The 16291-nt window shown below is 39.0% G+C and overlaps 1 protein-coding gene across 3 annotated transcripts in view; it reads left to right on the top strand.

The window, feature by feature from the left end:
- The window catches only part of col22a1 (collagen, type XXII, alpha 1), a 109833-nt gene that overhangs the window by 57145 nt on the left and 36397 nt on the right, over positions 1–16291 (top strand). For all 3 annotated transcript variants that reach the window (XM_061882639.1, XM_061882638.1, XM_061882640.1), the window contains 15 exons: positions 1323–1376; positions 1498–1551; positions 1625–1678; positions 1757–1810; positions 7981–8034; positions 8111–8155; positions 8230–8292; positions 8375–8428; positions 8515–8556; positions 8664–8696; positions 9406–9459; positions 10897–10950; positions 14936–14989; positions 15064–15117; positions 15215–15268. In XM_061882639.1, the coding sequence (XP_061738623.1) occupies positions 1323–1376; positions 1498–1551; positions 1625–1678; positions 1757–1810; positions 7981–8034; positions 8111–8155; positions 8230–8292; positions 8375–8428; positions 8515–8556; positions 8664–8696; positions 9406–9459; positions 10897–10950; positions 14936–14989; positions 15064–15117; positions 15215–15268 (777 nt within the window). The remainder of the gene's footprint in view (positions 1–1322; positions 1377–1497; positions 1552–1624; positions 1679–1756; positions 1811–7980; positions 8035–8110; positions 8156–8229; positions 8293–8374; positions 8429–8514; positions 8557–8663; positions 8697–9405; positions 9460–10896; positions 10951–14935; positions 14990–15063; positions 15118–15214; positions 15269–16291) is intronic.

Here is a 16291-nt window from a genome sequence, read left to right as displayed (position 1 = left end):
ATTTAAGGTGATTGACTGGAACTATCAGTTAAAAAAGCAGATCTAACAGGACCCGTGAGATCAAAGACAAATGTCAAAAAGACACAATCTGGCATCCACCTGTAAAAACATGGTGGCCATAAAAGTAGTTGCGGCATTTTTCTCATGCAGATGTTCTCCTACAAACAAACAGCAGGGGGAGCTCCATTTTAAAGATGTTCTGAATGAAGCAAACATCTGGCCTGGCAGCTTTTCATCTCATTTACTAAATGGGTTGTAGTCCATTTAAAACATTCAATGTTCATTTTGAAGGCTAATTAACTGCCGCAATGCAGCCTTCATATGCATGTTTTTCCCAATGGTGTGCGAGGTTACTTCTGCTAGTTTCTATGCTACTTGATCTGAGCTAAAAGGTACAACAACAGTTTGAATTTTTTTAAAGCCATTTCATGCACAATACTGTATGTAGGGATGGTGTTGTTTACATTTTAATCATACAAGTACCAAACTGGTACTTGAAAAACGCTCTCCAAACTGACACTTCAAAAATGGAAAACATGCATGTTTTTGTTAAAAACAAAAACAGCTTTTTTTTAATGATGAATTTCATGCCAATCAAGTAATGGAAATGTATAATTTCTATATTTTTGCACACCATACAGTGCAAAAAACTATTTGCTCGAGTTGTCATGTTGGAAGCTCAAAATTTAGGATTTTCCTGAATGCAACCTCGCTTGGTGTAGTCGTCAGCGGTGCAAAATGAGGAAGTGCTGTTATGTCGTGGTTGCTGCCTAGCTTGCTTTTTTGGATGTGTAAAGGTTAATAAAACATAAATATGATATCATTATAAAGTGATAAGTGTTGTATAATAATATGAATACAAAAAATTAATAACATTTTTAATAAAGTTTTATCCTGGTTAGCACCAGTGCCGTTATGGAACTGAGTTTCGGTGCCCATCCCCAATTATGGGTAGCGGTGTCAAATGTTTAAAATATTACATCGAAAGTAATCACATTTTGTCCAAAGTTAACTTGTAATTAATCACAATTAATTGCAGATAGAAGTTGTTTTTATATTTAAGTGTACCCCAGATTTAAGAGACCCAACTTTTCCACTACAATGGGGCCTGGGGCCCACTCAAATTTTAACGCTGAATTCGAAATCTTTCTACTGATTTTAATGTTATTCATTAATTATATCTAACATACTTATACTTTAACAGGATAAAAAAACATTGTCAAAAGATCTGAAATGTGTTAAAAGTAGTGGCGTTAAAAGAAATGAGCGTTTACTGGTTAGATCGAAATGAAATCATGGTGTTTCTTCATGGTCTGCCCAAGGGAAAGAAAGGTGAAAGTGGATTACCTGGAGTTGATGGACTTCCAGGACCTCCTGTAAGTTGATTTTAAATACACTTAGAATATTTAAATGACTGAGAAACTGTATTTCATATTTGAATGTGTCCCTAACAGAAATAATGACATGTCATGATGCTTCGTTAAACAACTCTTTCAGGGTCCTTCAGGTCCAGCGGGACCACCAGGGAAGACGGGTCACACCGGACCACCTGTAAGTAAATACTTGGACTAGAAGTGAAGACACTGATAGGTGTGTTTGACACAGTCACCTTCCCTTTATGAAGGGTCTGCCGGGTGAAATTGGATTTTCAGGCAAACCTGGCGAGCCTGGAAAACCTGTGAGTTCCATTTCTAACACACACACAAAAACATTCAGTTCATAAAACAATCTCTTCAATGTCTTGTGCTTTCATTAGGGTGTTCCTGGTAAAGACGGACTGGATGGTCTTCCTGGTAATGATGGACCCATGGTCAGTATCACTTGCAGCCTATTTATCAATAGATTCAAAACATTTCCTTGTGGACCACATGTTAAACTGCAGGCCAGGGGCCACATAGTTGATGTGGTCCACGAAAGGAAATATTCTGCGTCACTTTATCTTTCTTACTAAACCTATTCTTTCTTTCAGTTTTGACAGAAATGTTGCAACTTATGTAAACACTCGGGTGTCTAAAGTGTGGCCCGCAGCTCCAGTTTTCTTGGTCTCCCGCATTTTTTAAATAACAGTAAGAATATGGGAAAAAAAGAGAAAAAATGTAATTATTTGATATTAATAACTCAGGGGTGTCCAAACTTTTTCCACCAAGGGTCGCATAGTGAACGCTCAAAGTATTTGGGGGTCATTTATAAACTGTTTTATTTTGCAACAAAAAACAGACATCATATACTGTATTTTTCAGAGTATAAGTCGCTCCGGGGTATAAGTCGCACCTGTCGAAAATGCATAATAAAGAAGAAGAAAACATATATAAGTCATAGGGCTGCAAATCTTTGGGTGTCCCAGGATTCGGTTCAATATCGATTTTTTTTTCGATTCAACACAATTCTCGATTAAAAAACAATTATTTCCCGATTTAAAAGGATTGTGTATTCATTCAATACATAGATTTCAGCAGGATCTACCCCAGTCTGCTGACATGCTAGCAGAGTAGGAGATTTTTGTAAAAAGCTTTTATAATTGTAATGGACAATGTTTTATCAACTGATTGCAATAATGTAAATTTGTTTGAACTATTAAAGGAACCCAAAATATGACTTATTTTATCTTTGTGAAAACATTGGACACAGTGTGTTTTCAAGCTTATGAGATGCCATGCAAGTGTAAGCCACTGTGACACTATTGTTCTTTTTTATTATTTTTATAAATGTCTAATGATAATGTCAATGAGGGATTTTTAATCACTGCTATGCTGAAATGATAACTAATATTGATACTGTTGTTGATAATATTCACTACTTTTGGTTTGTTCTGTGTGGTGTTTGTGTCTCCTCTCAATTGCTCTGTTTATTGCAGTTCTGAGTCTTGCTGGGTCTGGTTTGCTTTTGGAATTGGATTGCACTGTTATGGTATTGCTGTGTATTGTTTTGTTGGATTGATAAATAAATAAATCGATTTTTTTAAAAATGAGAATCGATTCTGAATCGCACAACGGAAGAATCGCGATTCAAATTAAATCGATTTTTTCCCACACCCTTAAGTCGCACTGGAGTGTAAATCGCACTTTTTGGGGGGAAATGTATTTGATAAAAGCCAAGAGCAAGAATAGACATTTGAAAGGCAATTTAAAATAAATAAAGAATAGTGAACAACAGGCTGAATAAGTGTAGGTTATATGAGGCATAAATAAGCAACTTCTATGTTAACCTAACATATTATGGTAAGAGTCATTCAAATAACTATAACATATAGAACATGCTTTACCTTTACCAAACTATCTCTCACTCCTAATCCATAAATCCCATGAAATCTTATACGTCTAGTCTCTTATTTGAATGAGCTAAATATTATTAATTGATATTTTACGGTAATGTCTTAATAATTTCACACCTAAAAAAACTGTTATTGTATCAAAATGTCAGCTTTTTCTCATTAATAACATCTTTGCTCTTTTTAATTTTTTTTGTTTTATTTTCCTCACGCCTGTAATAATAGTACACTGTCACCTATAATACACAGTTTTGTCAATAAATATATCCACTTGGTAATGTTTGTTTTTAGCATTTTTTTAAACGAAATAAAAGTATATCAAAATGGTCCTGACGTACTTTGACTTTTTGGTATGTGGCCCTTGGTGAAAAAGTTTGGACACCTTTATATTTACATATAATCCAAACATTTTTTGTTAGAATAACATGTTTTTTACCCTGCCCTTGTAATTTCTAAGTATGTTGTATATCAATTTGTATTTAAGAAAAAACTATTAAATGCTGAAGGAATTATGTAATAGTATCATGAGGAGATGATGTATTAAAATTAGTTTACTGTATATTCACAATAGAAATTGGCCGTCAGACCCTGAATGAAAAGGAGGTTGACACCCTGTTGTTGATATTAGATATTATCAGTGTAAATGTTGCACTACATTTAAAACCTACTTGATGAGATTATCTGTTAATGGTTGGTATGTGGCGGCGTCCTCTTGAGAGACACATGAAACCACACCCTACCCTCTCTAAAAGTATCAGAATATACTTTTTGTAAATGTACATTGTAAAATATATTTATTGGAGATGAACATCGTGCTTATTTTTTGTCACGGTTGAAAATAGACTTCATAATAGGATGTAGATTCACATACTTAGGTACACCTAGAGTGGTGCATGTAATGATGCATCAAAAAAATAACTTTTACCACAATTTATGTGGCATGTTTTTGTGCACAAGCCAAAGTTACTGGAAAATAATACTTTACCTTCTCTTGTTTCCTCATACCGTGTCGTAATGTTGCAACGGCACCGTCATTTAAAAAAAAAAAAAATTCTTCATACTGACTGGTTTGTGTTGACAAAACAGTCCTGTGTAAAATGTGTATAAATAAAATTGGAAATACTAATTTCATAGATCAGGCGTGAGGACATAAAACAATAAGGAATGGAAGCAGAAGAAGATTAGGCTGTTAGACAGAATACTGTATACTAGAAAACATAATTATGTCCATCAATCTATAACATCACAAATGGCTCATGGGTAAAAAAATGAATGTAACACGAAAGTGCGTGCAAACACAAGTCCAGATGCATGTGTCCTTATGATTTGATGCTTAGGCATTTTTTAATACGAGTATCCAACACTGAAACATTTTTTATTCCTCATGTCCCCTGAAAGTGCAAATGGACACACCTCACTATCAGTCTTTAGAATCATGGGACTTGTTTAAGCCAATATGAAAAGATGGGTAATGATGACAAAAACAGAATTAGAAAACTAAAATCTAAGCAAATATGCATTGATTTTAGCCAGCTACAATCTGTTAGTGCATGTGTTGAGCTTATTTGATCCCCCAGGGATCAATAAAATACTTTCTATTCTATTATATTATATTATTTGGCTTGTGACATATCATGCCTGACTCAACATGAATGGAGAGCATGTTATGCTTACTTCACTGATGACTTTTTCCATACTTGTTTCTTCATGATACAGTAGAGCTCAATCGCTTCCATGACCGAGCCGGTAACTTAAACACTTTTAAATGCAATCAGCTGACATGTAACATGCCTTTATGCCTTTACACAAACAACACAATAAGATGGAGCACAAACAAGTACACTAGTTTTATGAAGTAATGCCATAATGTACAGCCTTTACCTTGGAGAGTGAACTTGTACTGTATCTCGTCAAACACACCATCAGCAGCTTCTCTATATTTTCATGGTTAAATGTCCACATTATTGCTGGCACAAAAGCCGTCCTCCTGGTTCTGTATGGTGCAGACTAGCAATTGCTTGGCCAAGTTAGCTAGCTACACGCACCGTCATGACAACGCTTACGACAGCTTGACTCTCTTGTGAACGAAACCTTCTTCATCTTTGGGGCCAATTTTTCTTATTCTTCTTCTCTGAGAAGGAGGAAACTTGTCTCCGCGAAGTAGTCCTGACTGTCACCCTGTCCGTGGATTTAAAGTGGACCTCCTTGGGACAGTGTTTACATGTTGTTTTGACCCAGGAGGAAGTTTAGGTGGGAGACTCAAGTGTTGGTGTGGGAGGTACAGAAGGCAGCGTGGGTTATAATTACATAAATGTGACAGCTGAAAGACAGACTTTTTTTTCCCATAACAAACAAACATCATTCTGCAGAAGTGAATGTTGTCTGATTCTGCCCAGCATCTTCTCTTGGCTGTGCTTTCTTTAGAAAGGATAGTGGGAATCTCTTTCATCCATTCATGTCCGTTACTAATTAGATGATGAGGCATTTGGCTACATTTCGGGCTACATCGAGCCGTTCTGGGTTTTAACCTGCCTATTTGGTGTCATCTGAGGTGCTGCACATGATATGCCCTGTCAGCCCTACATGGAGCTGACAGTTCACTGAATATCCTCCACTTCTTCTTCTCAACCCTGCTTGGAAAATGTCTCCAGCTACAAGCTAATACTAGCAAGTAAGACCAGAGTTTTAGGGGGATCTCAACTAGCATTGTGAAAACTCGTACCTCAGATTTATGCTTGCACCTCAAAGAGGTAGCTTGTGTTTAAGTACCATTGTATATTTCTTTATTTGCCAGGCCACTTCTAATAGATAGATAGGTCTTTATTTTCATTGCTCAATGAAGTACAACAAAACTTTCTTTTCAGCACAAACCTGTTCAACATTAGACAAAAACAAAGTGTACAGGGTTACAGAATAGGAGTGCCGATGGGTCGCCACATGGGATGGGAAAGATGGGAAAAAGGTAAACGCTGGGGAAGGATAAGTAAAAGAATATAATCTACATCGGGCTCCTAAGGGGGCCCAATCTGGAGTGGGAAAAAAACCTCCATAGCAAAGCATATATTCATATTACAACATACATCTCCAGATACAGTGGGGCAAAAAAGTATTTAGTCAGCCAGCGATTGTGCAAGTTCTCCCACTTCAAATGATGACAGAGGTCTGTAATTTTCATCATAGGTACACTTCAACTGTGAGAGACAGAATGTGGGGAAAAAAATCCAGGAATTCACATTGTAGGAATTTTAAAGAATTTATTTGTAAATTATGGTGGAAAATAAGTATTTGGTCAACCATTCAAAGCTCTCACTGATGGAAGGAGGTTTTGGCTCCAAATCTCACGATACATGGCCCCATTCATTCTTTTCTTAACACGGATCAATCGTCCTGTCCCCTTAGCAGAAAAACAGCCCTAAAGCATGATGTTTCCACCCCCATGCTTCACAGTAGGTATGGTGTTCTTGGGATGCAACTCAGTATTCTTCTTCCTCCAAACACGACCAGTTGAGTTTATACTAAAATGGATACATGGATGATACAGCAGAGGATTGGGAGAATGTCATGTGGTCAGATGAAACCAAAATAGAACTTTTTGGTAGAAACTCAACTCCTCGTGTTTGGAGGAAGAAGAATACTGAGTTGCATCCCAAGAACACCACACCTACTGTGAAGCATGGGGGTGGAAACATCATGCTTTGGGGCTGTTTTTCTGCTAAGGGGACAGGACGATTGATCCGTGTTAAGGAAAGAATGAATGGGGCCATGTATCGTGAGATTTGGAGCCAAAACCTCCTTCCATCAGTGAGAGCTGTGAAATGGTTGACCAAATACTTATTTTCCACCATCATTTACAAATAAATTCTTTAAAATTCCTACAATGTGAATTCCTGGATTTTTTTTCACATTCTGTCTCTCACAGTTGAAGTGTACCTATGATGAAAATTACAGACCTCTGTCATCATTTTAAGTGGGAGAACTTGCACAATCGCTGGCTGACCAAATACTTTTTTGCCCCACTGTATCTAGCAACAGAGGGAAGGGAGTTCGGGGTCATGGTGGTAGGCCGCAGCTCTCAGGCGGTTACCATCCATTCATCACACTTGTATGATAGTCAAGAATGTTGAAATACATGAAACATTGTCTTCTGCACAGATTATGTTGTTCTTTTTGTTGGTGTTCGCTTGTGTTTTTGTGTTGGTCCTGTGCTTTTCTTTTGGTGGCACTTCCTGTTGTTTTGTTGAGCGCTTCACACATCTTGCCCAGAGCATTCCCCCCCACCTGTTTTTGGTTCTATTTAAGTTGAGTGTGAGCCACCATTCTTTTTTTGGAATGGATATTATTCACGTGGACGCTAATTCCTCCTGCCGTGAGTTTTGCTGTATTCCAGCATTCCGTTTGTTTCGCACCTGTCAGTTTTAGTTTCGTTTTTGATATTTCCCTATGCTGCGGTTCCTTTGTTTGTTTTGAGCATCATTAAATACTTTTACCTGCACGTTGCCTCCTCAATCTTCTGCATCTTGGGAACACGCCACTAAACAGCGTCATGCGACCCGAGCGTCACAAATACATGCAGTTTGACGCTGGAACAGATCATTCCCATTCACTCCAAAGGGAATACATTGTAATTGAAGCGCTACAAGAATATTAAATGTAGTGCTAGATTGCTGGCGGTTCACCTGGAACATCTAACTGGAAGTGTGATGTCTCTGAAGGGTCCGAGAGGAGAGCGTGCAACAGATGGTTTTCCTGGCAAGCCTGGACCAAAGGTACTGTAAGCACGTCTCCATCTTAAACACAACATTGTAACTTTTTCAAGTGTTTTCATATGATTTATCCTCTCAGGGTGATGATGGGCCTCCTGGACCAAGAGGACCTCCTGGGGAGCGAGTGAGTGGACAGAAAATGACTTTTCTTTTCTTTGCTGTTTTTGCCGAGTTGAGGAATTGATTGTATTTTAATAGGGAGAGGCTGGTGCTCCTGGTCAATCAGGTGTTGACGGAGCAAGAGGAGAGAGGGGGTCTCCGGTACGTATTACCAACACATTATCACAAATGTCCACTTGTCTACACAGAATTATTGATTGATTTAAATGATTTACTGTTTCAGGGGGAAAGAGGACAGGAGGGACCATTTGGGCCAAAAGGTGAAAAGGGTGACAAGGTAAAGTATGACAAATCTGTATCTAATTGCACACTGATACTTCTAATATATTCCATTAAAATCAATTCATCATTTCCTGCCTTCAGGGTGAAATAGGAGCCAGGGGGCCACCTGGTATTGCTGGAGATGTAAATATATTGTTATATAATACAATGAATATAGTAATAATTACTGTAAGCACTGATAATAAGAAGGAACGTATTATTTGACATATTTTTGTGTTTTGTTTTTATAGGTAGCAAGTGTAATCCCTGAGCCGGGAGAACCTGTAAGTTGACTCTTTTTCTTGAAAAAAAGGCAAGCATAAATATGTATCAGTTGGATTTAATGTGGGCTTCACGGTGGCAGAGGGGTTAGTGCGTCTGCCTCACAATACGAAGGTCCTGCAGTCCTGGGTTCAAATCCAGGCTCGGGATCTTTCTGTGTGGAGTTTGCATGTTCTCCCCGTGATTGCGTGGGTTCCTTCCAGGTACTCCGGGTTCCTCCCACTTCCAAAGACATACACCTGGGGATAGGTTGATTGGCAACACTAAATTGGCCCTAGTGTGTGAATGTTGTCTGTCTATCTGTGTTGGCCCTGCGATGAGGTGGCGACTTGTCCAGGTTGTACCCCGCCTTCCGCCCGATTGTAGCTGAGATAGGCGCCAGCGCCCCCCACGACCCCGAAAGGGAATAAGCGGTAAAAAATGGATGGATGGATGGATGGATTTAATGTCCTTATAGGGTGACCAAAGTATTGAAGTGTTTCAAAAATACTATTACTGAAAAAAGTTGAAATGTCGACGCTAAAACACAAAGCTGACATGAAGGCTGTTTTTTTCTTTAAAAATCTATTGTTTTGATTCTCAAAGACAAAAATATGTAAATGGCCTCCTTTTTTCAGTGTGCAGCCCTCAGTCGAAAACGTTTGGACACCCCTACACTGTATACATTTTTTTGGTAAAACTCAGAAATACTAAATCTGTTCTCACTCGTAGGGAAAACCAGGAGAAAAGGGAGAGAAAGGAGACCAAGGACATGCTGGAGAAATGGTGGGATATATTTTCACTCTCGTAATTTTTTTTGGAAACATTGTCTTCATTTTTTCTTAAAGGCCTACTGAAAGCCACTACTAGCGACCACGCAGTGTGATAGTTTATATATCAATGATGAAATATCAACATTGCAACACATGCTAATACGGCTGCTTTAGTTTACTAAATTGCAATTTTAAATTTCCCGGGACTTTTTTCTTGTAATGACGTGTACGCGTGACGTCACAGGCTGTTATGAATATGAGTGCTGCACACACACACAGCTAAAAGTTGTCTGCTTTAACGGCATAATTACACAGTATTTTGGACATCTGTGTTGCTGAAAAATTTTGCAATTTGTTCAATTAATATTGGAGAAGTCAAAGTAGAATGACGGAGTTGGGAAGCTTTGGCCTTTAGCCACACAAACACACGGTGATTCCTTGTTTAAAATTCCCGGAGGTGAAACTTTACTATGGATCACAGCGGACATAAATCCCGACTACATGTCAACCGCAGGTTTCGGTGAGAAAATTGTGGTTAAAGAGTCGCCACTTACCGGATAAAAGCTGAGCTTGCGCCTCCCGTAAAGCTGCCGTTGACTTCCCCGAAACACTGTGCGTCAACACCCGGCCGTGGACGTACACTTCCGACTATCAGGTACAGTTAAACTCACTAAAACACTAGCAACACAATAGAAAGAGAAGGGATTTCCCAGAACTATCCTAGTTATACGTCTCTAAAAACATATGAATCCGTCTCAATGCAACGCGATTGCAATCGCGTTTTGTTTAACTTTTTTCTTTTTTTTTTCTCAAGTCCGTCGCTATCAATATCCTCAAACACAAATCTTTCATCCTCGCTCAAATTAATGGGGAAATTGTCGTTTTCTCGGTCTGAATAGCTGTTTTTGTTGGAGGCTCCCATTAAAAACAATGTGAATATATGAGGAGCCATCAACATGTGACGTCATCATCTGCGACTTCCGGTACAGGCAGGGCTGTTCTCAAGTTGCCAACTTTATCCTGGATGTTCTCTACTAAATCCTTTCTGCAAAAATATGGCAATATGGCGAAATGATCAAGTATGACACATAGAATGGACCTGCTATCCCCGTTTAGATAAGAAAATCTAATTTAGTAGGCCTTTAAGTGTGAGCAAAGGACACCCTGCAGTAGGCAGGAAAGTCCACTAGATGTCAGTAGAGATACAAGAAATACCCTTTCAGTTTTGAAAGGCTTCTTATGTGCAGTGTGTAATGTAATGTATGGGTGGTTAATAAAGTAAATGCATATATGTATGTATTATATATTTGAAGTCTTTATATATTTTATCTAACACCATAACATTCCAAAATTAATATCTATGGACGGAGAAATGGTACAGAAATTGTCCCCACTTTACGAGTGAATACATCAATTCCAACACGTGCTTATTAATATTCTCTTTATGAAGGGCCCTCGAGGATTACCTGGTGAACAAGGCTTCAAGGGTCCACCTGGAGCAGCGGTAAGTCGCTCGGGACTTTCTAGAGCACATAAAAACAACACTTACAGCAATCAGTGCCACTTTTCTTTGACCTCAGGACTGATCTACTTAATGTTTGCATGCAATAAAAGACGTGCACACTTGATAGCACACACAAAGCTGGTATATTAAGCGTGTGTAAAGTGGATTGCATCCGTTAATTGAGCAGAATAAGGAGTGCAATCCATTTTGCGTCTGTCTTCATGAATATGCAGAATAAGTGCTATTCATGAAAACATCCACAATACTGGGAGGAGAAGATGCAAATACACAATGTGATTCATCAACACTCATCACCGTTCTGTCAGCACTTAAGTGTTTTATGTAGCAACTTTGGAAAGTACGTGCAAACTGACGCACATTCGGTGCTCATGCTGCAAAGACGGACGATGGACAGACGTCGTATGTCCGTGTGTCAACATGTTGGCATGGTCTGTCAGAAATTAACAATATTTGATATTAACTTTTCAGCCACATCATTTTATAATTATAGCCGCATGATGGGTGACTTAAGGGGCTAAATAAAATTAGTTGGTTGAAATGTATTTTGAACATTTATACATTATCAATGTGATACATCAAATATTTTGCATATCTTCTAATCCTCCCCTTTTGACTTCATAACAATTACTAACACATATTTCCTATTCTCAGCTTCTACTCAATTTACATCAATTTGTTTTAACCACATCAGTTCTTCTCATAAGTAGTTAAATCAGTTATGATTCGCATGATGAGATGGATATTTCATTTTAAATAAATTGATGACGTTTGTCATAATTTTTCTTCTTTATACTATGTCAACACTTTCAGTTTGAACAGTCTCTTAAACTGGATCATATTAGTACCGTATTTTGCGGACTATAAGGCGCACCGGATTATAAGGCGCACCTTCAATGAATGGCCTATTTTAAATCTTTGTTCATATATAAGGCGCACCTTCAATGAACGGCCTATTTTAAATCTTTGTTCATATACTGTATAAGGCGCACCTTCAATGAACGGCCTATTTTAAAACTTTGTTCATATATAAGGCGCACCTTCAATGAACGGCCTATTTTAAAACTTTGTTCATATATAAGGCGCACCTTCAATGAACGGCCACTTTTAAAACTTTGTTCATATATAAGGCGCACCGCGTTATAAGGCGCATAGAATAGACGCTACAGTAGAGGCTGGGGTTACGTTATGCATCCTTTAGATGGAGCTGCGCTAAAGGGAATGTCAACAAAACAGTCAGATAGGTTAGTCAAACTTTATTAATAGATTACAAACCAGTGTTCTGACAACTCCGTTCACTCCCAAAATGAAAGAACAGCTGTTTTATTATTTTCCCCAATTCAATAAACAAGTAAAAAACAGTCTGATACTGTTACGGTAAATCAAACGTTAGTGCAATCACTATATAGTAACACTGGAAATAGTGCAAAGCAATAATATATCAATAACTCAACGTTGCTCAAACAATAATGTCACACAACACAACACACAAAATAAACATGTAAAGCTCACTTTATTAAGTTATTCCTCATCCTCAAATTCTTCTTCTTCAGTGTTGGAATCAAACAGTCGGTCGTACACAGCATCCAACATGCATAAAGTGTAATTGTGTAGTTATGTCCCATATTTCTGCACAACAAGTCAGATATGTAACACTAATGAGCAGTAGACAATAGGAAGTGAATTTTAGTCCAGAACATATTTTACTTTATTCATTATAGAAATATTTCTTGCCACCGTATGTTATATATTTTTTACATATTTCGAGTTCATTTTATTTTCTATTATTACACCCAAAACAAGATTTAGCTCATTCTTTCAATTCCCACTCCATCTATTTGTATTTGTATGACTTTTTCTTCTACTGTTACCAAATAACATTATTTTAGTTTTGCTGAGATTCAAAGAGTCTGTTTTTGTCAAACCATCTCTTTAATCTACTCATTCCTTCTGATATTTGTCTTAGCTTGCATGTGTTCTCTCCTGAACAGAACACAGATGGAATCCAAAAAGGTTCATTAGGTCTTCAGGGAATTATGCAATGTGTTATTCTTCTAGCCAGTCCCGTGTCTTTATTTATGCACCTGACGGTTTTGGTTACAACTGTTGCCTTCCTCAACACAGCTGTCGGCAACTAATACTAACTTTAAGTCTTGGGTGACATTACAAATGTCGTTTGTATGAAGATTAAACCATTTTGGTGCCAGTATTTATCCCTGGGGTACGCCACAAGATATTTCTATCTGTGTTGATATACTTTCACTTAGCTTCACGTATTGTCTGGCTTCTTGTCCATACTGATGCCATACTGTTCTAATTTTGTAAATTAGGATGTTATGATTAATTGTGTCGGATGCTTTAGTTGGAGCCATAAATTCTGCTGCAGCACATTGGTTGGTTATTTTAATGAATGGCATCAATGTTGAAATGCTGGTTCTGTATCCATTTTGGTTACACTTTTCGATTATGAATTTGTTCGATCAGTGACACATTTCCAGTGAGGGTTGGACTCCGCCAAGCCTGCCCTTTGTCACCGACTCTGTTCATGACTTTTATGGACATTATTTCTAGGTGCAGTCAAGGTGTTGAGGGGTTCCGGTTTGGTGGCTGCAGGATTATTGCTCTGCTTTTTGCAGATGATGTGGTCCTGATGGCTTCATCTGGCCAGGATCTTCAGCTCTCACTGGATCGGTTCGCAGCCGAGTTTGAAGCGACCGGAATGAGAATCAGCACCTCCAAGTCAGAGTCCATGGTTCTCGCCCGGAAAAGGGTAGAGTGCCATCTCCGGGTTGGGGAGGAGACCCTGCCCCAAGTGGAGGAGTTCAAGTACCTCTGAGTCTTGTTCACGAGTAAGGAAAGAGTGGATCGTGAGATCGACAGGCGGATCGGTGCGGCGTCTTCAGTAATGTGGACGTTGTATCGATTCGTTGTGGTGAAGAAGGAGCTGAACCGGAAGGCAAAGCTCTCAATTTACCGGTCGATCTACATTCCCATCCTCACCTATGGTCATGAGCTTTGTGTCATGACCGAAAGGACAAGATCACGGGTACAAGCGGACCAAATGAGTTTGGGTCTCTCCCTTAGAGATAGGGTGAGAAGCTCTGCCATCCGGGAGGAACTCAAAGTAAAGCCGCTGCTCCTCCACATGGAGAGGAGCCAGATGAGGTGGTTCGGGCATCTGGTCAGGATGCCACCCGAACGCCTCCCTAGGGAGGTGTTTAGGGCACGTCCAACCGGTAGGAGGCCACGGGGAAGACCCAGGACACGTTGGGAAGACTATGTCTCCCGGCTGGCCTGGGAACGCCTCGGGATCCCCCGGGAAGAGCTTGACGAAGTGGCTGGGGAGAGGGAAGTCTGGGCTTCCCTGCTTAGGCTGCTGACCCTGCGGCCCAACCTCGGATAAGCGGAAGAAGATGGATGGATGGATTTTAGAAAACCTTGGAATTAAAGAAACAGGAATTCAATTGATGCGTTTTGGTGTCTGCTGCCATTTTTTTAATGCCGTTAAATTTTTCAGTCATACTATTTATTGTTAACATATCTCCTATATGAAAACTTCTCAAAGTATGCATTTGTTTGCGTCTTGTCACAGTAAGTGTCGCCTCTCTCCCATGAGCGCATCTTTGATACTGGGGAAAAAAAAAAGTGGATTCAGTTGTCGATGCACTTTGCACTGTGTCTAAAATGCCCATAAAAAGTGGTCAATGTCTCCTTCATGTTTGACAGCATAAACACCAAAGTTAGGGGCATGATAGCATGAACGTGCAGTCAATGAGTGTCTCTATGGTGATGCCACGTATAGTACATGCAATAATCTCATTTAAGGCAAGTGGTCTGCACTACTTTTCAATCAGTCTTAGTAGATCACACGCCCACTGATAGTACATGCTAATTTACAAATTAGCGCATGGTACTAGGATCTTAGTAAATCGGGCTCTTAGTGTATGTTTGTGCACCCTTCTTCCAGGGTCCTAAAGGGGACACAGGCCCTCAAGGAGAGACCGGACGTGTTGGAGACCCAGTGAGTGTCTACACTTGCTTCATGTCAGCAGATGTCCTGCAATGCACTGACTGATTAATGTGTGTTTCCTTTAGGGCCCTCCAGGTGTAGCTGGTCCTCAGGGGCTCCGAGGACTACCAGGCCATGCGGTAGGTCTACACAGACCATTAGATATAATAATATTTATAATAATGATGATTAATGAACAGAAGTTTACTATGCTAATTAACAGGTGTGTTTTTTTAGGGAATACCGGGCATCATTGGGCCCCCTGGTGTTGCAGGAGAGAGAGGAGACAAGGTTGTTTCAACACTTTTTTATATGTTTGTGGGGAAAATAGTCATGTGTTTCACATTGTGTAAAGCTTTTGTGGGCAGTGAGAGAAAATAAACCCGCTGACTGTATTGTAAAATACATGTAATGATGCTCCAATGGACACATTCAAAAGCTGTTTTTTAAATTTATGCAGCAGTTTTGATATCAAAGGTCTCTCCAGTGGGTACTCTCTCACCCATTGGTCAGCTGTTCCAAGTGCAGAAAAGCCAAGAATATTTGTTGATTCATTCTATTCTAGACAGTTCTTGCAGGTACTGCATTCAAGTATCAAACAACAACTAAGGAGTAATTTAAATGCTACATCTGAGAATTGACTGAATGAAACTGCCATAAGTCTATTGGACATTTGGACGCCGTGTTTAGTTAGTATTGCTGCGACTGTTCTTTTTTAAAAAAAAAAGTAAAAGTAACTTTGTGGCTGCAAAAAAGTTACTTTCCTAACAGATCATAAATTTTGTTATTTGAATGTAGCAATATTTTGTGGATTGGCGTTTTGACAAAAAACTTTTTTAAAGTCAGGATTAACACTAAGATGACGTATCAAAACAACATTAAATCAAAGTGCACCTTTTGTACAGAACAACACTACAATAGTTTAAAACAAAGTCCACTTTTGTGCATGATGTCACACAAAATATTTCAATAAGTGTCAAATAAAAATGAGCTGCATAATAGGAAATCAAAGAGTGTATGTCCTTCGCTGTGTCGTAGGTTCTTGCGGACATTATCTCCTGTTGTTGACTATTTTTTCATATGGCGTTGATCTGGAAATGGTTGCTTGGGCATTTTCGAGATGTTGACATGCGGAGTTTAAAGCACTCATTCTCAAGCGGGTGACTTTCCAAACGATGCTACAAATTAGCAGTGCTGCTACTTTTACATATTTTGGTTGTCTGTTCAAAATATTCCCGCTCGAAGCCAAACCACCGCCAGATGATGGACCCTCTGCTGTTTTTCTTGGGAATTAATTCTTCCTTCCTTTTTTAC

Source organism: Nerophis ophidion, linkage group LG21 (assembly GCF_033978795.1).
Source record: "Nerophis ophidion isolate RoL-2023_Sa linkage group LG21, RoL_Noph_v1.0, whole genome shotgun sequence".
Taxonomy (NCBI): domain Eukaryota; kingdom Metazoa; phylum Chordata; class Actinopteri; order Syngnathiformes; family Syngnathidae; genus Nerophis; species Nerophis ophidion.
This window is presented reverse-complemented; position numbering and strand designations above follow the sequence as displayed.